A 27,598-nucleotide genomic window follows, 5' to 3' on the forward strand; every position below is an offset into this window, starting at 1 on the left:
TGGTCTTTAAAGCTGTTTTCACACGTACGGAGAGTGCATAATGTGGATCATGATTCTAATGACGGAACACTAGAATCATGATGTAAACGATGGAATCGTGGAGGGTGATTTGAATTGTGATTCTAATAGTGATTTTAATGACAGTCCAATTTCGATTTGTAGTGCTGATCGTGCTATTTAGTGGGATTTTTACTTCCAAGAAGGCAGAAATCTTGAGAATTAGGCGGCGATGCAAATCTTGAGATATATGTATCCTGCTAATTTGTGTCAGTGTGAATCCCAGTATTGAATGCCAACTTTATAGCCATTCCCATCATGCTTTGCGATAAAGAATACTGGCCGTGACTTCTCCAACTCCTGGACACCTTGAATGGTTGGGAAATAAGTGGATTTATTGCTCAATTCACTTCCTTGACTGCTTCTGTCCAGTCTTGAAGGAAAGTAGCCTGCAGTTTTGCTGCCATCTTGGGTCAAGGAAGTCTATAAAAAGTTGACCACTCATAAATCACATTACCTGGAGTCATTCCAAGTGCAAAAAATAGTGACAAAATTTTTAGGGAGAGAAGTACAGGTGGTAGACCTTGACACCACAACATTCTGAATTTCATGTCTTTCTGTTTTCTTTCATTTTTTTTTTAAACCATCAATATCCATACTCATTCTCTGATGTAAACTTCTCAGATTTTTGTTTAAAAGTATTAAGTCGTGTTAAAACAGAGAAATTTTTCCATTGAGTCGTTTGAAAAGTTTCATTTCTTATCTTTATCCTTTCTTTTTTGAGTGCACCTTCAGCATTTTATTTGGTAGATTTGGTGCAAATTAAATTGCAATTATTATCATCATTAATAGAATTAGAGTCCCATAAAAGAAAAGTTGAAAGTTTATTAAACCATTGCTGGCAGACAACTGGTGTGCTATTTATCAATCCTGTGGAGTATTAAGCCGTGGTCACATACTGTACCCTTTTTCTCTGTTTATAGAAATTGTAGGATTTCTTTGATTAAATTATCACATTTTTTTTTCTCATTGTGCAGTATTTAGTCAACATGTAGGCCTACTCTCATTAGCCCTTTTTGCACTTGTGTTTCTTAACCCCGTACTTTCTCTGACCCAGGACTATCATTAGTACCGTACCAATTTTTTGAGCTTTTTACACTCGCCAATTAGTCCCGTACTAAGCTCTTGTCCGGGGCTAAGGAGAAAATTGACCTTTTTACACTCGTATTTCTTAGTCCGCTATTTTCTAAACCACATGAATATTCATGATTACGCTGTGCACTGTACACGTACACGCACACACCGGCAGCACTTGATTACCTCGTTTCTGATTGGTCAGTGGGGGTCGGACTTCGTCTCCATCGCGTAGCCTCGGATTATTTTTTCATTCTGTTTACACTCACTTGCTTGGCACCGCAATTGCGGTGCTAACCCTGCTATTTTGCAGGGCCAGATAGTACGGGATTATCGGTGGGGCTAGCCCACTTTGGCAAAAACGAGTTTAAACAGAAAGTGGGCTAAGGATAGCCCCGTACCAACGATGGGGCTAAGGCCCCCCCTTAGCCCCACCGTTGGTACGGGACTAAGCAAAAATTTACAAGTGTAAAAAGCCCTATTTTTCCCCAATAGAGGATAGAGCCAGCATGTTTCAGCCAGTTTAATCTTTTATCTGATAATTCCCTTCCTCCTTCCCTCTCTTGTCTTTGTTTTTGAATTCTACTTCTCTCCCTCTCTTCCTCTCATTCTGTCTCTGTCTCTCTCAGAGGTTGTGAGACCTTTTCTTATCAACCTGTAGTCGTGGTTCAAGTCTAAGATCTCTTTGCACTCAACACCCATTTGGCAGGATACGAATAGAGAAATCTTGAGAAAGTCTGTGTATTTCACTAGCTCTCTGTTCTGAGAGATCAGGGGGGCATTTCATGAAGCGTTTTGGTCGGATATTTTTCTGACAAACTCTTACAAGCTACTGAAATCCTTGCATCTGATTGGCTGAGAGCAAACTTGTCCGACAACTTTGTCGGATAAATTTGGTCTCAGCCAATCATATGCAAGGATTTCAGTAGCTTTTAACATTTTGTCAGACTAAATATCTGACAAAATGCTTCATGAAATGCCCCCCTGATCAAGGAAATCTAGATAATGAAGCACTGGTCAACTTCATTTCACATTTTGTCTCAAGTCATTATTATTCTTTTTTTTTTAAAATCTTTTTAACTACATACCCTCTATAGTCTATCATTGGACCACAAAACTGAGATTAAAAAAAAGTTACCTTCCAAAGTCCAATAATAATAACCAATGCCTTCAGAAGATTTCCAGTATTGAAATTGATAAGTAGCTCTAGTGTAGTAATATCATTTTGAAGAAAATATCTTGTCAGTAATTTATCATGAAAAGTTTTGGTCACAAAACAAATTTCCTCTGACCAGAAATAAGTGCATTTCAACAAAGGCATCTCCTTTGACATTGTTGTCAAGAGGAAAAGTATGTTTGGCATTGTGTTTTCTGTTTATTCAGTAGGCGTGATTCCAGTTATTAGCTGTACTCTATTTTAAACACAGACAACCCAATTAAACACTAATATTCCAACTAGTCGCTGTACATAATTACGTTCACATGTTTTTCTTTCATGCATTCAGAGAATGAGGAGCATCCATCCATTCATATTGCGTTGGGCTTCATCATTTTCATCTTCTTCTCGATAATGGGTTTCTGGATTTTGACCAAACTTTGCAGGAATCATGAATGGGGGATGGGAGAATGATATTCATGCCCCCCCCCCCCCCCCCATCCCTTGGGAGCCCTGATGGTAGGGCCCATATGCCCTGAACAAACTAATTTCCACAATATTTGACATTTTCTTGTTCTTGAAAACATTTTGACCAAACCTAGCATGAATTATCGATTGGGGAATGGGGGGGGGGGGGGTATCAATGTTTGTACAAATGGCGTTGGTACACCTAGGTGGTGCACCCACCAATGGTGATGGTGCACCCAACTGCCCCTAAGGCACCCGGGATTGGGAGGGTACCTACAGCAATCCCACATCCTCAAGACTTTTGAAATATGTGTGCTTCAGGTGGAGTGCCATGAAGGCAAAGTCAAGTGCAGTGCTCAGGTGAGCGCTAGACTAACAGGTATCTGCATACTCTTTTCTGACTACAGATAATTGAGGTCTGTTTTTGGAGACTACTTCTATATCATATATCATGCCTGTCTGTAAGCAGCCAGAGAGCCAGCCTCCGCCAAGTGCAGAGTGGTATTGAATAATTGTTTTGCACCTGGCCTTGGTCCCAGTAGCTTGCACTTTTTTTGGGACAGCTGGGACTTGGGAGAGGAGCAGAAGGCCAGTCCAGTCAGGTCCAGGCCTTGGACCAAGGCCCTTCCCTCCATTCACAATATCAGATTACAATCATTGACTTCCTCTGGCTAACACCAGCTTGAGGTTGCCTTGCCCTGCCCAGTTTTTATGAATGAAACTTCCCATAGCAAATTTGTTGTATTCTCTTAGGACCTGGACCAAGACCCCCCTTGTTTTGCTACCTTTTCCGTAGTTTCATTTTCCCTCCCCCCCCCCCAAAAAAAAAGAGTCGGAAGTAGAGTGTGTCGGAAGTAAGTGTTACGGAAGAGGAAATTGGATGTGTTATCTGTGAAGGTGTGAAGTGCCATGTGAACAGCTGTCCATTACTTTCTATGGGTATGTAATGGTCTTTCATAGCTGAAGGTGAAAGGCTTTGATACCAAGCTAACACGGAAGGTAGGAAAATATACAGCTCGGCTCGCTGTACCCAACTGTGGATACATTAGACATATGAATGGGTCTTTTTTTCCTGGGAGTTGTCATGTTCTGCTCTTTTAGCCTGTTCTTTTGGCCTTTTCTGGTTTGGGGAAATGTGTCTTGTATCAACTTCTCGCAGATTATTATTGGTGCAGATCCTATCAGTGCTAAGTAAGACACTGCACTGTGAGAAGATAAAGATATTGTATATTAGGGAAAAAACAATTGGCATTTGGTATGTGATTATGCAGATTACTACAATTTCATACCAATAAACTTTTGAAAATATAAAAGGGTAAATAAGAGAATGAAGAAAAATCAAAGTGATAAAAAGAGAATTGATGTATATTTGCACATACATGCATAGACATCTTTATTAACCTTTTGAGGACAAGTCCCGAGTATACTTGGGCAAGTGTCTATGGAAAATGTGTGTTGTAGCAAAATCAGCCTGTCCTCCACGGGTTAAATTGCATTCTGCCATCCAGTGCTAGCTGTATCAATGCCATGTCTGATATTTTCCTTCCAACCCCCACCATCAACTTGACACCAAACACCAGTTAACTTTACCAGACACCACACTTCTGGTGTTGACAGCTGTGCCTAAGTGCAGTGAATGACCGATTCACTCACTCTGTGTGCTGCCCAGCTGTGATTTACCTCACAGGAGTTTAGGCTTTTCACTGTGCTGCCTGGGTGGCCTTGTGAAAGTGCCCCCTCTATTGTTCCATACAAGACAGCTTGGTCATTTGCCCTGGTGCCTGCCAGAGTATATTCACTGCAGAAACTCTCATATCTACGCAGAAGAACTCTTACTAAGGCTGCGTTTATCTTACTTAAGAGAGAGAATCACGTTTCCAAGTGCGTTTGCAACGGTGTTTCAAACGTGGTTTGAGAGGAGCCGTGTTTATCTAACCATCATACAATCGCGATTCCAGTGGTGTCACTGTGCAGCTGCTTTGCGCCGTCTGATCCGGGAAGTAAAGGTCAACTTCATACCACCAAACCTGCCTCATCAGTCACACACAAATAATGGGCAGAGAGCACAACCGGAAACAGCTGGGATTTGACCTTGAGATATAAACGCGTTTCAAAACGGCATTGCGTTTATCTACTCAGAGAACAGCGATCGTGGTCTCAAACGCGTTTCAAAATGCCCTTTGAGAGGCGTTTCAAAACGGCATTCCTAAACGCGTTTAAAACCATGGTTGCGTTTATCTAACCCCTGAAAATGCCTCAAACGCGTTTAGGATCGCGATTCTGCCTCAGAAAATATTTAGATAAACGCAGCCTAAGTTTAGCCAGATAATGTCTTTAATACAGGAATGACGTACCTGTCATTTGTCTGTGGCATGTTTGACACCTACAAATTATTGTAGCTGGAATGCCAGTTCCGCACACAAAAAAAGAAAAAGAAAAAGAAAATGGAAGGTATCTATGCCAAGTATTTTTAGCTGCTGATGTAAATATGGTATTTTTCATTTTCATTTCATTTCATTTCATTTCATTTATTTTCACTTAAAGACACTCAGTCGTGGCGAGTGGTTTGTGCGGCACGGAGACGAACGCAACACGCTGCCTCCCCCATTCTGTATCAAATGTAGTGACCCCCGAATGAGAATAGTGCTGGCTCAATGGGTCAGCGAAAATACGGTAGGCTACAAGAGAGCTCCCTGTGCTTATCTCCTAACCCAAAATGGCTGTCCCAGCGAGCCACGAGAGCTTCCGAATGGACGCACACTCTCAGTGCGCATGCACATGAAGAGAGGCCGAAAGAGCCACGCGTCTTCTGGCCTCTCTCCTCCAATCACCGCAGCTCACGGTGACAATATTTGTGTATGATGCGTACACACACACGCACACACACACACACACACACACACACACGGCGCAGCGTCTTCTGGCCTCTCTCCTCCAATCACCGCAGCTCGCGGTGACAATGTTTGTGTATGATGCGTACACACACGCACACACACACACACTTGTCTCAGTGGTAGCATTGCGCAATTGCATGCACAAACTTCGGTCGTTCGGAGTTTACGTACCATTAGGGATGGCGATCGGCTGCCTTTAATAAAACATGCATACATGAAAATGTGAGAATAGTATGACATGACAATGTATAACATTATAAAACATGACAATATGACAAAAACAAGCAAACAAACAACCAAAGTTATCAAGTGAAAGGGTTAATGAGAAGACAATGGGCCTTATTTAAAGGGTCTTTATTTAAAGTGACAGGCCTTATTTAAAGGGGATGGCTAGTAACTGATCAGTGGGAATCAGTGGGAATGCTGGGGGATGATTGTTCCAATCCTTGTAGGATTCATTTAAGAGTACATTATATATCTATTGTTGTGTGAAAATTATTTGCTTCAGAATGGTCTCACATTCAAGCAATGTGCAGTTTCCAGGTTAGCATGCCTGTACAGTGATGGAGCATTAAACTGCACATTACTTGAATATGAGACCGTTCTGAAGCAAATAATTTTCACACAACAATAGATATATTATGTACTCGTAAATGAATCCCACAAGAATTGGAACAATCATCCCCCAGCATTCCCACTGATTCCCACTGATCAGTTACTAGCCATCCCCTTTAAAACTAACCCCGGGAAGGTAAATACATTATGTCTCTTTTCTCTGTAAACTATAACTGACATAAAACATTGGCACACGTACGCACACACACATGCATACACAGACAAAACATACACCAGCACATTAACAATACATAAGATGCCATTTTCACAAACACACCCTATCATGCTAATCTCTTATCAATTCAGAATGATAAAAATTACTTTCAGAATTTGCATGAAAATGGCTTAATTGTTTTTCTTGTAAAATGTCGCGCCTTATGAAGCTTGTTAGTACAGTATAGTGTACTTTTACTAGAAGACATTTATCCCCACTTGCCGGCATGGACAGTGGAATGGATCTGTGCCACTGAGCAAAATGCAATAGCGCCACCTACTGTCAGCTGTGCCCACAGAGGGATCATATTGGGGCATTTTGGTTGCCAGTCACACATACCTTTAATCCACTGAAGACGAGTCCAGAGTATACATGTATTAGGAGACTACTCCGCTTGACAATAGAAGGTATGCTCCTAGCGACCTCCGCGATGTTCATTCAAGCTTAGCGCCAGCGGTCTACGCACGACCAATCAGTCATCAGGATGCCACGCACTGACCAATAAGATCACTCGCTAGTTGCTAGGGGTGGAGTCTAGGTGCGGCACTAAATCCAAATCTTAGGAGACTTTTCTGTTACGTTGAAAGTCCGAAAATCATGGCCCAGAAAAACGCTGATTTCTTGCCTTTCTTTTGACCATTTAGCTTCAAAATTTCAGCAGATGATAGATAAAACATTAGACTACAAAATTATGCCAAAAACAGATATCCGATTGTTTTGACCAATATTTATGATGTGACTTCAAACTCGATTTTCTCGGCTCAGCCATCAGCGACTTTAGGATCCTTTTGTTGTAGTGGGTCACATATCTGTATTTTTTCAATAAACCGTAACTGTAGACGGTTTAGTCTGGAAGTATTTTTATTATAATATTGTTCATATTTTGTTTACTTGACAATACTTACATCGATTTTGCCAATTCAAAGTCTTACAGTGGTTGTTTCTATCCCTTACTCACATTTTAGAACTATTTTAAAACACTAATGCTGGGTTTTTGTTTCATCTGCACATGGTAAATTATGTCTTTAATACTTTTCATTGTGTTTCCAATACAAGTAGTTTTCCCCTGTTATATTCATATTTTCAGCTGTTGATTCTAATCTAATGTTAGCCTCAAAATTATCACGTTATTAACACAAATGAATGTGGGTGTGATAGATGTGTTTGTTGTCAAATGTAATATTCAGAATGGAGACACACCTAATACCCTGAAGCTCATTAGTGGTATACTGTGTACTTTCCAGCCATTTATTCCCGCTTGTTGGAATTGACTGTTGAATGGATCTGTGCTGCAGAGCAAGCTGCAATAGCGCCACCTACTGTCAGCTGAGCACACAGAGGGAGGATATTTGGGCAATTTTTGTTGCCAGTCCCCCATACTCTTTAATGTACTCATTTTATGACACCTGAAAAGATAATATGAATAATTTTCACTGTGTCCCCATTCCAAGTAGTTTTCCCCTGTTATAGATATTCTCAGCTGTTGATTCTAATCTATTGTTTGAGAGAAAATGGTCAGGTTATCAATGCAGATGGGTATGGGTGTGATAAACAGTTGTGTTGCAGATAGGAGTCATAAGATTGTACCTGCATCATGTCAGCTTGTTGTCTGTCTAAATGTTACCCTTCTTGCAACACTAATGTAGCCATCACCACAGCTAGAATCCATTTCTTGCCTTCTTCATGCATGGAAATAGATTTTCAATTGCAACATCGGTAGAAAGAGTTTTCCTTGATTGTTTCATTCAATTCATCTTTGTTTGTTGGGTTTTTTTTTTCTTTGTAGAGGTAGGAGAGTGTAGCTGTACAGTGAACATTGGTTAAATTTGCAAAATTTGTTTTGTCATTTGTGATATTACTTATATCTTTGTCTTAAGCATCCTGGTCATCAGTTCAGTTCAGTTCAATTGAGATTTATTTCCATTCCGTTCATTCACACACACACACACACACACACACACACATACACACAAAATGTTAAAAAAATACAGCGTATACATTATACAATTATTATTTTATAATTTGTTTTTTGAAAATACATAATAAAAGTATTAATATAGTTGTAATTTTAGATTTATTTGTTTGTTGTAGTGAAATATTTGCACTTTTATTTTCACTGTAAACTGCGTCAGAAGAATTCCTTGCAGAATATTCTGTAATAATCAAATGAAATTATTTCTATCATTTACCTTTTCCTCAGCATTTATAATTACTGGTATCATCTTCACTGTCACCATCATCGACATCATTACCATAATCACCACAACCATCACTATCACCATCGACATCACTCTCATCTATGACATCAATGGATGTTGACATCAACATCACCACCACCACCACCAGTATCACCACCAACATCACATCTTCAACATCATCATTACCATTACCATCAGCAACATCATCAGTAGTAGCAGCCGCAGCACTATCGCTCGTGCTGTGATTATCGTCTGCCGCAGTATCGTTATCAGTGTTGCCACATCATCGCCATGGTTACTTCCACTTTCTTATCACTCCAGATGTTGTCATCTTTACAACTATGGACAATTATTCCCACCATCATATGCGATGTCTTGATAATGCTTGGAAAAAGAAGTGCGCAGTATCAAACAAGAGTGAAATGTCATTCAAACCAAAAGACTTTATTTTCCACCATTTGCATTATCTGCATATATCTGTCTGCATCGTACTTAGAAAACAGTATCAAACAAAGGTAAAATGTCATTCATACATGTGTACCAAAGGACGTTGTTTTCCTCCACCATTTGCATCTGTCTTAATACTTTAAAAATTTAAATTCAACAAGTAATATGTCACTCAAATCGGAGGACTCTATTTTCCTTCATTTTCTTTTCTGTCGTAGTACATAGAAAAAAAAACCCAGTATCAAGCAAGAATAAAATTTTGTTCAAACCAAAGAACTTCGCCTTCCATCACCATTTAAGCATCCATCAAAATTTGTAAACCACCCACAAAAACCCAGCATCAACCAAGAATAGAATATTATTCAAACCAAATGAGTGTATTTTCCTTTACCATTTGCATGTCATAATACTTTAAAAAACCCAGTATGTAACATTATAACAATCGTGAAATAATATCAAAACCAATGGACTGTATTTATCTATACCATTTGCATCATATTTTGTAATACATGAATAAAAACCCAACCAAACAAACATGAGTAAACGAGAGTAAAATATCATTCAAACTAAAGGACTGTATTTTCCTTTCCCATTTCCTTATATCCATCCACCCGCAGTCAGATCTGGTTTCTTTCCAGGAGATAAAATGCAAAATGTCTTTCCTTTGACACAATGTGAAACAAATTTTAGCTTCTCTTGCATTTCAAGATAGCTGGATGTGAATACATTAATTAGAATTCAAGGCAGGATCAGAATGATTAAATACACCAAATTATGTACAAGTTGTAAAAAGAAACATACACATAAATGGTACAATACTTGTAATAAACGCAGGAAGGCAATAGATACTCCATAATTCACTATCACATGAGATTAGTTGATTCAATAAGATTGAAATAATGATCATTTTAGAGTCATTTTACGAGGTGGTATTATTCAGGACAAATTGATCAGAGTATGCATACTTGTGATTTAAGTTAGACCTACAAAAATGTCAGATCAGGAAAGAAAAAAAAATCCAGCGAGAGATTTTTTTGTTTTTATTTTTTATTTGCAGCTGCTGTAAAATGGCAAAGGTTAACATAAACATGAATATTATCCATCTATCAATTCCACTGTGGGCAAGTGTAGAAGTTGGCAAATAAAGATGTTGGAGAAGCAGACATAAGTGCATCCCAGTATCAACTCAAATCCATGCAGATTTCAAGATGAAAAAAGAAAATAACAGTAATGATTTCATTGGATTTGGTGTATTTTCCTCCATTATCAGAAGCCCTATGGGAATTGCCTAATGACTACAATTTATCGTGCCGAAATTTCAATTGTAGTAATGATTGACACTAGACGGGATTGGTGCTTTGATGTTGAAGAAATCATTTTCCCCTAAATATCGTGGACACACAATGTACATGTTTTCAGTGAGTGCAGTGACTGTCCCTACCTCTTACCAATTTTTCTTTACTTTTATTTTTGGTGTGTGTGTTTGATAGAAAAATGGACGAGATTTGCTCAAGAAGTGAAGTGAAACATTCAAGCAAATCGTCCTCGTGACTTTGCAATCAAGAAATAATCTGGATTGTCGGCCATTTTGTCTTGTCTGCTTGTTGGATTTGTGAATGAGGAAGGACATCATGAGAAACCATTAGAGCACTATTCAGTCATAATCGTAGCTCAATAAAAAGTAAGAAAAATGCAGAGATTGCAGTAACAATATGCATAATGTTTTCTTATGTCAGTAGCGCAGTTACACTACTGTGCCAGCAGGCGTTAAGTTTTTAGATTTTTAATATTTTTGACGAAGCCCATAAAAAAAAAAAAAACATACAAACACACCTCTTTGCACCCCTTTTGATTTAAGCTACAAGTTGTATGTATGCCCTGGACAACTTTAGTTGATTTTCTTTTACTGTGTATTTTTACTGCTCAAGGCCTGAATAAATCAATGATTTCCTTTAAAACTTGTTTAAGTATGGTTGCTACATAGCATAAATCACATTCAAATACATACATGTCATTTTTATACACAGTACTGATATAAAATTTGTCATTCAATACGTAGCTATGACTACACTCTGTATGTGTACTTACGATATTTTGTTATACAGTAAGTTTTCATGTACAAATATTTTTTTTTCTGTGGTCCCATGTTGATCAAATTACAACTTGCTTCAAATAAAAAGCAAGAGTCAAGCCTTTTGTACAATCTCATCAAAAATCACAAATATATTATGCAAATTAATGCTTTTGTTCATATAATTTTTTTTTACAAAAATATGTAGATTTCAATAAAATGATATATACAGAATGGCATCACACAATCATAATCTGCAGTAATGAGAAGACATTTTATGTTATAAGAGAGTGATCTTTGTTAAATTTCACTAAAATTAATGTAGTCCCACAAAGTGAAAGGCATGTAACCTAATGAGACTGCCAATAGCTTTCTTTGCACCTGCACTGAAAATCCTATGCCTATGTCCGTACAAAACCCAGGTGCACTTTTATTTTTATTTTTTTTGCGAAATGATACTAACTGTCTTACGACAGCTTTGCACTCAAAGTGATGTGTTCACTTACAAATTATGCATTTTGATTTTGTCAAGTTGCTTGTTTTTGTATGCATGTTTTTTTTTTAATTCAAATCAATTTCCCATAATTACTGATGCTGTTTTAAATAATAGCGACAGAAAGTTTCCAGGAGAGTGCTCGATAAAAGTTTTCTTGTTTGATAAGCTTCTTCAATTGTAGAAGTTTTCTTGAAAGTGGATAGTGACACATATTTATTAATATTTTTCTTTTAAAAAAAAAATCATAGTTATGCATTCACTCTAAGGCTTCCTGCCAGTCTTTGAGAAAACTATGTATGCAAAGTACGCCACTACAACTGGAGGTGGGATCTTGCACACAAAATTGAACAAACACCATAAGACACATTGAGAATGAAGACGTTGTTACCGTTAGGCAAGTCCAAACACTCTACCGGGTGTTGCCATGCTTGCAAATAACATACACGAGTAAGCTTACAGTGAATTAGTACTCAATACTTAGACATAAAAGACTTTATATACATTGCCCAGCAGTGCATTCTATGACAAGTTGGCCAAAATAGCTTCCTTTAATTTCATATGCACATGATAATTTGATAATTGTGCTATTGATAGACAATACTGATGTAAAATAGGACATAGATTTTGTGTGATGACATTTTTGTTTTTGTTCTCAAGACAGCAAAGACAACAAATGACAAATCTTTAGAAGTGATGAGCTGATTTGAACCATCTTTTTCATTCTCTCTGTGCAGCTTAAGATGCACAGGTTCGTTCTTATTCAACTTCATGCTGGAATTAAGCTGAAAATTCACCCCTGGATTACGCAGTGTATAGGACTTCTGTTCTAACAACATATGTAAAGTTATTCACAGTTTTCAGTGAGGATTTGTTGTTGTTGTTGAAGTACTTCCTTTAAACATTTCTCTGTCTCTTGTTTTAAACAGATATGAAATGTCAAATCAATTTACTGTATTGTTGGCCACACCACAGTGCATGTACATGCTCTAGCCATACTCACTTTATATACTCCTTGTCCAACACATGTCCATGATGCATATATTATAATATATTAAGTATGTTAATAAACCTGGTACCAACCCATCAACAATCGAATAAGATAGGCAACATCAATAGCATTATGTGAATACTCTGCACATATATGAATACTTGTGACGTAATGAATAACTCCGACATTTGTATACTGATGACTTCTCGAACAAGTAACTTGCAAGGTGAGTTTGAACACTAAATAAACTTGCAAGGTGTGAATCAAAAGACTGCATAGAATACAACATACAAAGCCCCCGCTCCATTTTTTGAGATGCAGTTTTGTGGCTCTGCTTTTCTGGCCAGAGTAATAATACTTGAATCACTTGCAGGTCCTGTGGTCAGGTCCCCGAGCACTCTATGCGTGTAGAACTGGACAGTTATGCAGAAGAGAAGACAATTGACCAAGATGTTTATAGTTCACATTCGGGGGACTTCTTCTATCACCCTTCTCCAATGCTGAGCAAGATTGCATCGGAGGAAGTTCCTTGAAGACATGGTCACCATGACAACAAGTCATCTTACTTTGCATCCTGATCTCTTTTGTTCTATTACGTTTGTTCACCTGGTCTTCCGTGGGTCTGTACTCCGCTGACAGGCAGGTTTCGAGGCAATAGAGTCAAATGCCAAACAACGATCAAGATGTTTTTTTGGAAGATCTCGCTGGATGATATCAAAAGATGTTAGCAGGTGAAGAAGTCAGCCTTTGAAGACAACAAGGAGCATAATTTGTGCCATCACCAAGGATTAGAGTGCTCAGGAACTGCTGCAGCAGTGGTAGTCTGTGGGCGTGGTCCCAAGAAAGCATCCCATCCTACCAGGTCATGCTAAAAGTGTACCATGCCCTGCATCAATTTGGGGAAGAGGACTCCTCTATTCTGGAGGTGCACCACCCATTCTCTTCAGATGGTCTCCGGCTGTATGATCAGCCTTTTCTTGGCGATGATCTTGTAAGGCTTGGGGATGAGGGAGACAGCGGCCTCGCCCTGGAGATCAGCCTCTACGTCCGGTGGCATCTCGAAGGAGAACTCCTGGAGGAGACGTCCCAGCATCAGGAAGAGCTCTGCCTTGGCTAGTTGGGCCCCCATGCACCGCCGCTTGCCCACGGAGAAGGGCATGAAGGACGGCAGCTTTGAGGTCTCCAGGAGGTTGCCCTGGTCGTTGAGGAAACGCTCCGGAAGGAACTCCTCCGGCTGGTCCCACGCCTCAGGATTGTGGTGCACGGACCAAAAGTTTGCCATCACCTGCGTACCTGTGTGTGCAATATTGACCAAGAGGGTTTGTTAGGACTATGTGGAAACAATGACAGAATACTCACACTTATAGACAGAACTTTTTGACTCATGGTCCTTTTGCAATTGGTCAGTTTTATCTTTGCTAAGGGATGGACTGAGAACCAGAGCTGTCCTCGAGGCAAAGTTCTACCTGAAGATGAGAAATACAAGTTATTCAGCCAGTGAATTTTTTTGTTAAGCTTCACAGGACAGATGATGTTTATTCATGATACACACAGGATTGATAATAAATTAGGATTTTTGTCAAGTAATGACATGTCAGAAGTAATGATGCCATATTGCGCTTCTCCAACTCAAAAGTGAATTGCCCACTTGGGATGATCCATGAGTTTCGATCACTGATGAAATAATCAATCCATGTGAAAGAGGTCTTAAGTTACACTTGATGAGACAATAATGATTGTCATTTGTCTTCAAACATATGGATCCTTGTCATATCTTTAGCTGAAGATGCAGTCAGTGCTTATGGAAGTGCTATTCTACGGAGCTTCCAAACGAGTTTCCTGTGATAAGATTGCAACAGTGGATACACTTCTCTTCACACCTTCCTTTTATGTGGCTATCCTGGCTGTCTAGTGTGTGTAAAAAAAAAAAAGATGAGGAGGTTTTGATTTTGAAGTTTGTCAATAGTGAGTCCCAGTGCTAGATGGAGCTATGGAATAATGCTGGACTATGGTTGGGGCATCGTCACTGCTCACCTTTAGGAATGAAGTAGCCATTGATTTCTGTGTCTTGAGCAGCTGCGTGTGGTATGCCAAGGAGGCTGAGGGAGCTGTAACGAAGAACCTCATTGATCACCGCCTCTGTAGTGGTCAGAAATAAAGACATTTAAAAAATAGATATGTATTTCAAAGAGAAAATGCTATCAAAGTAAGAACAAGCTTGGCAGATGGAACCAGAAAAAAAAAGAATGATGCAAAATATGATTTACAGTATGTGTAGAGGACCAGACCAGATGGCATGAAGTGGAAATGACATTGATTGCAACAGAGGAACACCTAATGCCTAATAAATAGAATCTGTTTACACTGGCACTTACTAAAAATTATTCTCTGACATCTGTTTGGTATTTGAATAAATAATGGCTAGAGACTTTTGTTGGCAAAATCATATCTTCATATCAATTTCCTTTTAATACATCTATCTGTGTAAATAAAGAAGGGTAGACAAATAGAAAGAAGGAAAGAGAGAGAGAGAGAGAATGAACAAGGAGAGAGCATGGACTGGAATGAAAAAAGAAAGAAGACTAAACAAAACTGAGCAAGGTTTTGTTTCCACAAGTATGGCTGTGGAACTGAAAATTTAATGCAGGTAGTAGTTAAACAGCACCCTCTAGTGGCCAGAATATGTCATGCAGTGGAGTTCAATGACTCCTTGTTCTGCTTGATGCAAACTGTGCATGAATAATGTATGGAGAGACACTACTGAGGGAGGATGTTTTGTCAATTATTTGCTTCTCTTAAAAAAAAAAGACAAAAAAATGAAAATAAGGAAGATCAAGTGAGAGAAATTATTTTGTAGATCATCAGTGAGGTGAGAGAATGCCATATGAATAATTATGACTTATTAGCTTTAATGGAGATGTCATTTTCTACTGCTGAGTGAGATGCCTGTATTTAAGGTTAGATACCGATTACTCATAAGTTTCGTCCAAGGATGAGAAAATCCTGTTTTCTGTCACCCTTGTGTTGCAAGCGTACTTCTTGAAGTTGGTTTATTCTTTTGATCCCCCACCCCAAACCCCATGTTGAAAATCCTGATTTTCATGACTCAATGGAAGAAGTGTAAATGTGTTTCCAGTGTGTTTTGAGGCAGCATATATATGTATACATCTCATAGTCCGTAGCTGTTACCCACTTTTAGTGCATTGGTGCTCCATGTGTCATAGATTTCAGTTCATTGTTGTTGTTGTTGCTGTTGTTGTGTGTGTGTTTAATGTGCTGGTCATACATCCATACGAGTGATTTTTTTTTCCCAGTCTCTGTTAGGCCGATTGTACATGTTCAGCATTTATTTATGTGCAAGGGAGTTTTTTTCTTCTCCTTTTTATTCTTTGTCTTTCTCTATGGAATGTCACATTTGAGGAAGAATAGTTGTTTGGAATTTCTGAAATTTGTAGGCAGCATGTACACACACACATTGGGAGACTGGTGCCGAAAGTTTTTGGCAGTGTTTATATCCACACACACACACACACACACACACACACACACACACACACACACACACACACACACACACACACACACACACACACACACACACACAACACAACACAACACACACAACACCCACACACACACTCACATGTGGAAATTGCTACCAAAGGTTTAAGTGAGTGTGTATGTACATACTCAAACAGACATACATGATATACACACATGCACACATGTCATCAGCTGAAACACAGAAGGGCGCTATCATGTTCAAAGAGTTGAGCATGAATAAAAACGAAACAATCAATTTTCATGAACCATAGAGCTTACTTCATCTAAGTGGGTAGATTATATGTATTGTTCCAAATATCGTTTATTAATAGCACCTTTGTGGTTTTGGTTCTTAAAATTTCACTGAAAATAAAAATAATGTAGAATTGACACCATAATGTCGAAGAGATCAAGCTCTACAATGTGATGCCAATAACTCAATTCCCCCCGAATTGCAGTAACGCCCTTCTGTTTCTAAGCCAACGATGTGGGGACTGCTACTGAAAGTTGGAAACAGCGTGTATAAACACACTGTATGTATGTGGGGACTGCTAAAAGAAAGTTTCAGGCAGCATCTATGGGTGTATAAGATACACACACACATTCACGTGTGGGGACTGCCACTGAAGGTTTTAGGCATCATGTATGACACACACACACACACACACACACACACACACACACACACACATACACATGTGGGGACTGCTACAAATTGTACAAAAAGTTGGAGGCGGCCGCGTACTAACACAAGTACTGTATGTTTGTGGGGACTGCGGACTGCTACTAGGACATAGTTGTCGCTCTGGGTGCCGTGTTTGTACAAACACTGTTCTCTGCTGACATATTGAGAAGTGCTGCGCTTCAGACAGTTTATTTTGTCGTGATGACATAGATTTTGTCATTTTACCTGACCCGGGTCAGGAGGGTAGAAACATGTTGTGCTTTCCTCGCACCAGAGGCAGAAAAATATGTGTTGGTGCACAGAATCAAATTCTCTGCTAGATTATTATCTGGCTGCTAAGGGGGGGGGGGGGAGGGATATCAAGTAAAATATAGTAGAGATGAGAGAGTAGTATATAAAACTTTAAAGAGCCAAAATATACATTTGAGCTGTTATATGTGATGGCATGCCTACAGTGCTGTCGTATTCTCTTTCCATCTCTGGCTCCTTCTCTTTCTGATCCCTTCTCCCCCCTCTTTTCCCTTGCTCCACCACCCCTTCTGAAATGTAAATACTACATCCATTGTGTATGTGTGTGAGTCTGTCTGTATGTTTGTGAGTCGGTCTATATTTTCTTTTTGTGTGTGTGTGTGCTTGTTCATGACACATCGACCTACTTCTTGCCTTCATTCTTGTAAATGGTTAATGACTGATGCGGAAGATGCGTAATGACATTCTTGAGTTTTGTGTCATACATTGTTGTAAGTGACCGTTCTGATTGTAGAACCCCTTTATTGAATTATAGATAGGAAGAAATCAGACTACCAAAAAAAAAAAAGAGAGAGAGAGAGCGGAATATGAACAATGGGTGCATCGGCAGTTGTCAGAAGCGTGACACGTACTAGAGCTTTCCAGGAAATGACATCACAAAGAGAGAGGAGAGCTCAGATCCTTGATCATGGATCACAGAATTTGAAGGTACGGATGGAAATTTAAACAAAGAATTTAAAACGGGAGAAGACTACGTTCATCTCTTTTGATTCCTTAACCCTTTCTGTCCCAGAGACTCTGGACAGTGTGTACAATGTCATAGGGTTTTCTGTGCCATTCAGCACTCAGAGCACATGAAGGATGAAGGTTTAGTCTGCTGCTCTCCTTCTTGTATTTTTGCAGCGGAGAGACGCTGCGCTCGAGTGGAGGATTTCAGAAGGAGGTGTCCAGATAGTGAAAGAGGGTCACCCTTGAACAAAGTCAAGTCTTTGGTGGTATTATAGGAGGAGACAGGAAAAGTGTCAAGAATTAGGTCTCAAATCCCCCAGATTTGCCAAGAAGGGGGCCAAATCAAATGTGTGCTATTATCATGAGCTGAACATTGACTTCAACTTCTCTTTCTCTCTTTCTCCCATTTTTTTTTTATTTTTTATTTTTTTGGTTGGTTCACACTTATAGTACTCCTCCAAGTACTTTACTAATGTTCATGCTTCTAAATAACATTATTATATTCACTCAGGGCTTAAAAGGTTGAAAGAGTTTGCTGTCTATATAACTTTAGCATTATTACTGTTTGGGTTCCTTTTTTTTGGGGGGGGGGGAAGGGGGAGTAGGGGTGTGAGAAGTCTTTGTTTATTTTTATTAGGTCTTGATCATATTTTTGTTTTTCTTGGTAACAGAAGAGAGGATGTTAAATGGCCCTTTAAACGTCTGAGTGGATCTTGATTCATGTTTTTGTTTTTCATGTTAACAAGAAAGAATGTTAAATGACCGTTTGAAATGTATGAGTGGAGGAAAAGAGGAGAAATGAAGATGAAATAGAAGCAGGAAAGAGGAGAGGAGAAAGAAGAGAGAGAAGGGGGGTGAAAGGAGGAGAAAAGATAAGATGGGGAGGAGAGGGGTAAAGATGGAGGAGAGGGGTAAAGGTAGGGGCGTGGTTGGTTACTCACGGAGGTACGGGAGCTGTGCCTTGTTCTCTAGGAGGAGCTTCTTGCCCTGACTACTGATGACCCTCTCCAGCTCCTCCTGTGCCTTGGCTTGCTTCTTGGGGAAGGCCGCCATGTAGAGCAGACTCCACTGCAGTGTGTTCGTTAACGTGTCCGATCCTAGGAAGGGGGGTAAAAAGACCACGCCCGTGGTAGAAGATGGATTGAGATATGATCCTAGATATGGTTCACTTTAATACATAACTCTTACAAACAGGCAGTTGATAATTTGATCCTTGAACAGGTGCATTCCAAAGTTGCTCCCACCTTCATATTGTTGTAAACAAAAAACAAAACAAAAATCTGTGCAACTTGATCTAACATAAACAAGTTTCAAATAATAGATGAAGAATAATCAATGTTGTGGTGGTAGTTGTCCTTAACTCAGTGAAAGCTAAGCAATGATGATGATTTCTGGATACTAGACGAAGTTCAGGGTGTTAATCTGACATAGCACTAACTCATTTTGTGTAGCATCCTTTAGGGGGCCTTTGAAAACAAGCTTTGGTTGCCTGATCATACTGCCAACTCTTGAAAATATCTCAACTTCTTGACAGATATAAGAGAGCAATGTGTTTTTCTATTGGCCCGGTATACATCACAAGGAAAAACTTCTCTGTTGATAGGGAGTTGTTGGAAAATGATATCTCTGTTTAAAGAACCACAAAGGAAATATTATGCCTTGCAAGAACGTGCAAGATCAATCATGTGACTCAATGAGTGAAGATAGTTTTGGCGAGAAGGAGTACCTGTACAAGTTTTTTTTTAATATTTGCTGATCATGTGACAAAGACAACAGTTTCAAGTTGCCATGCGAATGCTGAGATAGAATGCATATAGAACTCAACAACTTGGTTTGCAAGTCAGAAAGAGTGTGTGTAGAAAGAGTATTGCGTACAAAGCCATAATATTTGTTCCACAAATTTGATAACTTCTTTTACAGGAAAAATTCCTCTACAAAAATCAGCAGCTGTTGTAACTGGAAACCACGAAGTCAGAGCCATAAATATCAAAATGTTGAGTGGCATCAGACATATGTCAAGAAAGTTGTGTTAGTTTAAAATTTTTGTCCCCATCAATGCGTTGTCACAATTTGAAAGTACCATTTTGTTTTTGTGGCAGTGATATTATTCATGTAGAACATTTTGTTCTGCTGCAACTTGCTGAATTTTGTGGAAATTCGCTTTTTTAAAAGGAATAATCTGCCTGTGAAATGTGGCGGATGAAAGACTGCTTGGTATAATGGTATATCGTGATTGCAATTCTGAGGTCTTTGAAGATATCAGAGTAATGCATATCTTGCATGAAATTGATTTCTCTCTTTTTCCTAATGTTTCACTGCTTTCATGCAATTTGAATTTCTCAGTACACTGCTTTCTTCACATGGCTTGATATTGTCTGGACAGTGTTGGTTGCCTTTCTGGTACAGTTCCTCTTTATTTTTCTGTAACCAATTGAGTCATACCTTTCTTCAGAATTTGTGGGCAGCAGTCTTAAACTTCTCTGTTTGAACATCAGGACAGTATATATACCACATGTTCAAAAAATACAACAACAGCAATTACACAATCAGCAACTTCAGGTTCTGAGGGTTGGGTAGTATTAAGATGAAATTTTGTTGGCAATCGATCATGTAAGTTACTTTTTTTTTTCTTTTTTGCTCTATATTGTCACTTGTGCTTAAATGTATGTCTGGGTTTGCCTCCATAGCTGTTAAAGACTTGATCGTTGTGATGAAAGTTGGCTATTATTACTATTCCTTACATTGTACCAGTGTATTATTCTTTATCAGCCCCTTGTTTCAAATTTCTCAGAATAAAAAGTTTGTTGGATAAAAAAAAGCAGCTAGATTGCTTGCCTGTGTCTTCCCTGCACGGAGTACTGAGTGACTATTTCTGGTCACAAGGTCACCGTATGTGGATCACACGTGTGTTTACCCGGATTTGGACCAACGGAAGTATTTAAAAACGAATCCCCTGGATTACAGGTGTGCCCGAAGTATGCAAAAATGAAAAAAAAAAAAAAAATTCTGCTGCGAATATTTGCGGAAAAACTTAGATCCTAAATGCCCCGCTGTATTCAACTATTGTAAGGATTGTAAGGGAAGTTTGCTATCTGGCAAGCTAGGTTGACCTTCCATCAGAGTAGAAGAAGTAGTGGTAAATGGAAAAAAAAAGTTGAGAGAGAGAGAGAGCAAGAGACTGCTTGAATGAGGCAAACGTTGTCTGCAGAGTCTGTGTTAACCCAGCCAAGAAATCTTTTTAAGAGCGGACAAATTTGGTGTGTTGATATCACTCCGCAAACGCTTTCCACCATTCAGCCGAGGTTTGCCGGCAAATATTGTGTCCCTTGCGTGCGTAACATTTGCATGGAACAGATACCTGCGGGTGTTGACATAACCCCGAAAGCAATTGATTCATGAAATTCTAGTATCATCATGTTTGTCTTGATAAAGTAAGCGCTTCTGTTAGCAGGTATATCGGCCAGTTCAGGCCTCACAGCTGGGTAGTCGCTGTGTTAAGCGGCACTCAGTGGGGTTCAAAGGTGAAGTTTACAAAAAGTTTGCCTTTGTTTTCCCTAAATATCTGACCACCACTTACTGATAGCTGGAAGTACAGAGCTATTTTATGTGAAGTGATAGTTAAAAGGATATTAAAATCTACAGTTGCAGGTTAGCAGACTTTGTTTTTACTACGCCTCCAGTGATATTTTTTTCTTAACCTTTTTGGTCATCAAGTGAGAATCTCTGTAACCAAAACATTATTCATGAAATTAGACAGTAATGCAGCTCATGTCAGCCTCTCTTTTTTTTATATATATCTTTCTCCTCTTGCTGGCTGCTGAGTGCATTGTTTGGTTGTGTAGGGCACACGTTGACATGCCCGTGGGGGAAGTTCAGGCGAAGTCAAGGCAGTGATGCCTGGGTGAATGCGATTGAGCTGCCTGACCGAAATCTTCACACCTAATTGTGCTAAGTCAATATTACAATTCTCCGTGAGGGAGATGAAGTGATATCAACAACGGCTCCAGCAAGGATAGTCAAAATTATCTCAAAGTGCTAATGCTGATCATGATTATGATATCACTAAATGATGGCACTTACGTCAATGATATCTGTAAGAGTAGTAGTAGTAGCTGCTGGAGTTGATAGAGATATTTATCTCTCTTGTGACATATATTGATGATAAGGTGTGTTCCTTTGTTGCTAATGTGCACAGTGTTGAAATGCAGGTTTTTGTGCTTGTCCAAACATTTGTCACTTTGTATACTGGGTATATGCACTTTGAACAAGTTTGTGAATGATTCCCTTCCAGCGTTTAGTGTGATTCATTTCTCCGCTTCTATTGGTGTTCATTCATCTGGAGCACTTTGTCATTGCTTTTTCCTCTCTCTCTCTCTCTCTCTCTCTCTTCTGAATCTGATCCACATGGACCTAGAAAATGGGTTCTTATTGGACTGTGATGACTCTGAATAATGCAAGAACCAATTCCATACCTAACGCCCTTGAATGTTTAAAGCATTGTGTCACCAACGACTCAGCTGTCATTCCTAGAACATTTATTATACGTTAGTGCCGGAAAAGCATTTTTTTTTTTTGTATATCCGAAATGCGGGAGAGTCCCATTGTCCTGTTTGTTTAGAGGGGGCTGTCATCAGCCGACCTTGATAAAGAGAATTGGAGGTTTCTTTGAACTCACCTGCAAAGAAGATAAGCCACATGTTGATGATGATGTGCTCAGGTGTGAGAAGATCAACGGCCCGCGCATTGTTCTCCTTCACGGCGTCCTTAGTCTCGGCAATTAGTCCGTCCAGCATGTCCCGCACGTGCCCTTCTTTGTACGTGGCGATGTGCTCCACGTACTTTCGCATCAAGATTTTGTCTCTTTGGTCACGTGCCCTGAAGAGCGTGGCGAACCATTTGTTTGGGAAGTGCCTGAGCCAGGGCATGGCGTTGACGGGATGCAGCGGCGACAGGATCTTGGAGATCTCTGCCGAGTAGTCCAGGATTTCACGCAGTTCGGGGTCATCACGCTCGTAGCGCTCACCGAACACAAAGTTGCAGATGATGTTGAGGGACGCTATGTGCAAGTCACATTGCGGGTCGAAGGGTTTCCCACTCTGGTTGGCAAAGTGATCCACAAGACGGTCAGATTCTTGTAGGATCTTCTCGCCGATTGAGGCGTTACTGACCACGCGCATTGCCTGTCGACAAATTTTCATGTGCAGCTGGCGTTGCTGCTCGTCCTTGCACGTGAGGAATCCCTTTCCCCCTGCAAGCACATCCATCGAGAAGAAGTCAGGCCGGTGAGAAATATCCACTCCGCGATACGCTGCCTTGATGAGCTCCGCATTGTTCAGGACCACCACTCTCTCCGACCCCAGCTTGATGCTGAAGATGTCCCCGTAGGTCTCGGCCAGTTTGATGAGTGAAAGATGGGGTGATTTGGGGTTGATGCTCAGGGCATTGCCGATGAGTGGGATAGATGTTGGCCCCGGCGGCAACCTTCGCACCTTATAGTCATAGCGTTCTTTTAAGTAATATACGGCACACAGGGCCGTTCCAACCATAGACACCATCACGATCATCTTGAAGGTGTTGTTTCACCACAGTCCTGCGCTCAAGAAAGTGTAATTGTCACTTTAAGTTCCTCTGGACTCACAATCCCGGGGCTGGCTTGCTGTGTTCACTGTCTGAAGCAGAAAGAGAAAGAAGTCGAATATGATATTATCTAATAGGAACATTGCCATAATATTTGTCGTTTAAAACCTATCATTTTAACATAGCCTGTGTTTACTGCTTTTGGGGGACATAAACATAAAAATCAGAAAAACAAAATATTGATGAAATGGGTAATAAACATTATATCAATTTATCTTATCAAATCAAAGTATTGACAATTGATGATTCAGATTGGTTGAACAATATCAGATTAAATGTCAGTGTCATCTTTGCATACATACAGAGAAAAAAGAAAATAAAAGCAAAAACATGCAAATATTTACAACAGAGAAATTGTACCTGAATAAGATAAGTAATGAGGCCATCCACAAGCTAGAAATCAAATACGAACAGTGGGCAGTCATCATTTGCACGCGTGTAGTAAAAGCACGAAAGATCTAGTCAAACAGCTCATACGCAGTTCCAATGCCATGCCTCTCCAGAACTCTTGTACAAAAGCCAGGCTTCATAAAAGTTGAGGCAGAGTACTTGCTCTCTACCCATTCCAAGGGAGAAAAAAAAAGTTCTCAGTGAAGTTACTTCACTGCCTGTCACTGGGAGACTGAGGCAAAATAGGTCAGTGCATCCGCACTTGTAACCACGGTCGCACGGACGCCGCTTATTGGCATTATTTATGTGCGTTTGCGTTAGGAGTGAGAATGGGGGGGGGGGAGGAGCGGGGGAGAGAGAGGGAAAGAAAGGGAGGAAGTGGGTGACTGAGTGAGGGAGTGAGTTTTACGGAGGGAGAGGGAATGCGTGTGTTTGCATGTGTAAGTGTTAGGAGAGAGAGAGAGGTGTTCGGCTGCGCTCGGGTGCCAGGGGTGACAGTAGGGCCGGGCTAGGCTCTGCGGTCGCGATCGCTCAGCGGCTGCCAGAGGCTGGCCGGCCCCGCTGAAAAGGGGACTTTGAGAAGTGACGCGGACTTGCTGGCAGCGTGCAAGTGTTTGGCTGTAATGCGCTACTGATCTTCTCCCAGTAGCCTGGGGGCACGAAGCATGTCACGTCCCCCTCAGCCCCCTGTAAGCCCAGCTGTGGCCAGGCAGAAAGAGAAGGGGTCGCGGAGCAAAAAAAAAGCGTTGAGGGTTTGTGGTGAGGTTTGGGAAGGGGGATTTTCGAGAGGTTTTAGAGATAGGAGTAAGAATTTACGTCTTCATCTTGATTGAGGGGGAAGGGATGAAAGCAGGAGGGGAGAGATGTCATAGAAGGTTGTGAGAGCGAGAAAGAAGAGAAGCTAGGGAACTGGAGGTGTGAAGCCGCCCGAATGCATACTCAAAATAATGACCTTGGTCTTCTTATACCCCTCAGTATTAGCATCACTCATCGCTGCAAACTCGGGGCTGAACTTTGCGAGATCGACGCTTAATGCCTTCTTGTTTTCTTCAGCTATGTCTTGCTCCCTGGCTGAATGTTTGATTTCAACTCTTCCCCCATCTCACAGTTTATTTACCTAAATTCTTATTGTTTTCTTTGTGTTTAGCATGCATAAAACAGCCTCCAATTTGTGAAAACTGTTACCATTGGAGTGTATGTAGTATGCTCCTTATCTATGGCATAGTGACATGAACTACATTAGTTTGTAATGATTGAAAAGATTATATTCAAGTGTAGGTAATATTCTCTAGCAAACATGCCACATTACCTTGATAGTATTATGATTATTACATGAATTCATTTTGATTTGATATGAATACTCAAACAATACATTAGACTAGAAGAAATGATTAAACTCATTTTTAAAATTTTGATTAATGATACAAAATGCATCTCATCAATAATACATTTCTTGAACACAGGACAAAAGATAGAGTGACAATTTAAATAGACATCCAGGTCATGCAAACTAAGTCATTCTCTTTTGGCTGATCCTAGTTATTGTTATTTTCAAGGGAAATATAGACATATTCATCAGCTATGTATCTCACAAATTAGCACTTCTGTTTCTACAAATGATTTGTGGGTCTTGTTATTCCATGTGATTATATAAATATATTTGTTTCTTCTTTACTACATTATATGATTACTAGGCAGTATGTCCCTACCATCCCCTCAAACTAAATCAAACGAAATCCCTGACAGCAGGTGACATTCCAATGCACATTTCTTGCAAATAAAGATAAAATGCAAACTTCTCTTCATCAATAAGCCATTTCACTTGTGAATATTAAATTCATATACTGTAAAACATGATATATTCGTGGCATGAAATTTTTGCGAAGTGGAGCTGACAGCCTTTTTCGTGGCATGAAATTTTCGCGAAGTGCCACTGGCGTTCAATGCATATAGTGTAAACAAGAACTTTCGCGTGCATTTTAATTTCGTGAATCTTGGCGCTCGCGAAATTAAAATGCACGCGAAAATTCCTCATTTTACAGTAGATATGAACAATGTATGTGGAACCTAATTACAAATATGTTTATCTATCTGTGCATACTTGGTGCATTTCAGACATTTGGAAAACAGTTTGCGTGCAGTAGGCCCCCTACTTGTTGCTAAGCCAGGCAAGACTTGGTTAGATTTCTGGCTGTCAGAGACAACTTACATGTATGCAAAAAAGGCACAAGTATGCATGAAATTTGAATAGATTACTAAACCAGTCCATCGATGTAAGATACTGAACTAACTTCAAGATCACATGTCAGGAGATAAGGAAAGAGAAAAATATTTTGACCAAACACCTTTTTCACAACCAAAAATATATTTTGTCAGATTGATTGATTTTATTTAACATAGATGAAATAAATTAGATATAATGCATCTGAAATACTTTTTTATTAATATTATTATTATTTTTTTTTATTTATTTATTTTTTTTTGCAGAATGTAAAATTTGTAGAATCTTGCCAGGAAGTGCCGGAAAGATTTATCTAAGGAAACAGATTAGGGCAAGAAAAGAGAATGATCTATTTCAGTACCAGTATTCCTTTTTTCTCTCTTCTTTTTTTTACATTTTGCTTGAGTTTTGACAATTTTGAAAACTTAATTGCTCTCAAGTAATTATTTGATAAAAGTTTATAACTAGGAGGTATGCTATTAAGTGTTTTGATACAACAGAGCTCAACAAAGGAACATGCAAACTATTAAACTTTCAGAGCCTGCTGTTGCACTCATGTGAAGTGAAAATAAATGCAGCAAATTTTGTTACATGGTTTGGAGAATAACTTTGTGATTACCTAATATGATACATAACTTAAACGATTTGTGTACATTATCATTATTCTATTAACTGTTGTCATCCCAGACAACTCAACATCTTTAAGTCATGTTAGTAGATTTAATCACTATGATTGAGAAAGATATCGCAATTCATCACAACAAACATGAAAAATTCTTATGTAATTCAAGTTCAGAGAAAGTTTGTAAACTGTGGAGTATGACTTAATACGAAAGAGGTGAACTTTTTTTGTGATAGAAATTTGACAGCAATCTGTTGAAATCAGTATTTCTTACAAAATGTTACCGTAAATCAAACTTTTCTCCTTTATTCGTCAGATTGTTAAGTTAACGTTGTGTTGCATAACTATGCAATAATATTTGGAAGTTCTTGTTTTTTCTGAAACGAATATTTTTGTGAACAGGAAAAAAAAACGAGTAAGAAAAATGTATTCAGGTAGCATTTTAGCATTTATTCGAGAATCGCTTGCGCTACACAATACTCACTTTTTCGTGACGACACGTCCAGTCAGGAGGTGTTATAAATAAGACCAAAGAGGCACGTAATTATTCAATGTCCAGGCCTGGCAGAGTAGATTAAGCGCTTTAAAAAAAGATAAAAACAATGCTGCAAGAAGAATGTTCAGTTCTTGGAAGTATTGGAGAAGTGTCTCCAAGTTTAATTAATCAGTGCGGTTGCAATCCCTTCATTTTATCACTCGCGATTTGGAACGTTTTTAACCCTCGTATGTTGGCATTTTAGACATGCCCCTGATTTTTATAGCCCCTTCAGTTTACTGCCGGCACTGCTTGTAGATCGAGGGGAGAGAGCACGAGAGAGAGGGAGAGATAGAGAAAGAGAAAGAT

General features: G+C 39.4%; 1 protein-coding gene across 2 annotated transcripts; it reads right to left on the bottom strand.

Moving 5' to 3' along the window:
* Positions 1–12,980: 12,980 nt before the first annotated feature.
* On the bottom strand, positions 12,981–27,313 carry LOC139731212 (steroid 17-alpha-hydroxylase/17,20 lyase-like). Of its 2 annotated transcripts, none has more exons than XM_071642095.1 (5): positions 27,239–27,313; positions 22,560–23,553; positions 18,826–18,981; positions 14,713–14,817; positions 12,981–13,971 (listed from the first exon to the last, which is right to left on the bottom strand). In XM_071642095.1, exons 2-5 carry the CDS (start codon positions 23,446–23,448, stop codon positions 13,622–13,624), a joined length of 1,500 nt encoding a protein of 499 aa, XP_071498196.1. In that variant the 5' UTR covers positions 23,449–23,553; positions 27,239–27,313; the 3' UTR covers positions 12,981–13,621. The 2 variants fall into 2 exon arrangements, with proteins under 2 accessions (XP_071498196.1, XP_071498195.1); XM_071642094.1 differs by lacking the exon at positions 27,239–27,313 and adding an exon at positions 23,882–24,120.
* Positions 27,314–27,598: the final 285 nt, after the last annotated feature.

The sequence above is a fragment of the Diadema antillarum genome, unplaced genomic scaffold (genome assembly GCF_040938485.1).
Source record: "Diadema antillarum isolate AM-2024a unplaced genomic scaffold, OU_Dant_1.0 seq00000367_RagTag, whole genome shotgun sequence".
Taxonomy (NCBI): Eukaryota; Metazoa; Echinodermata; class Echinoidea; order Diadematoida; family Diadematidae; genus Diadema; species Diadema antillarum.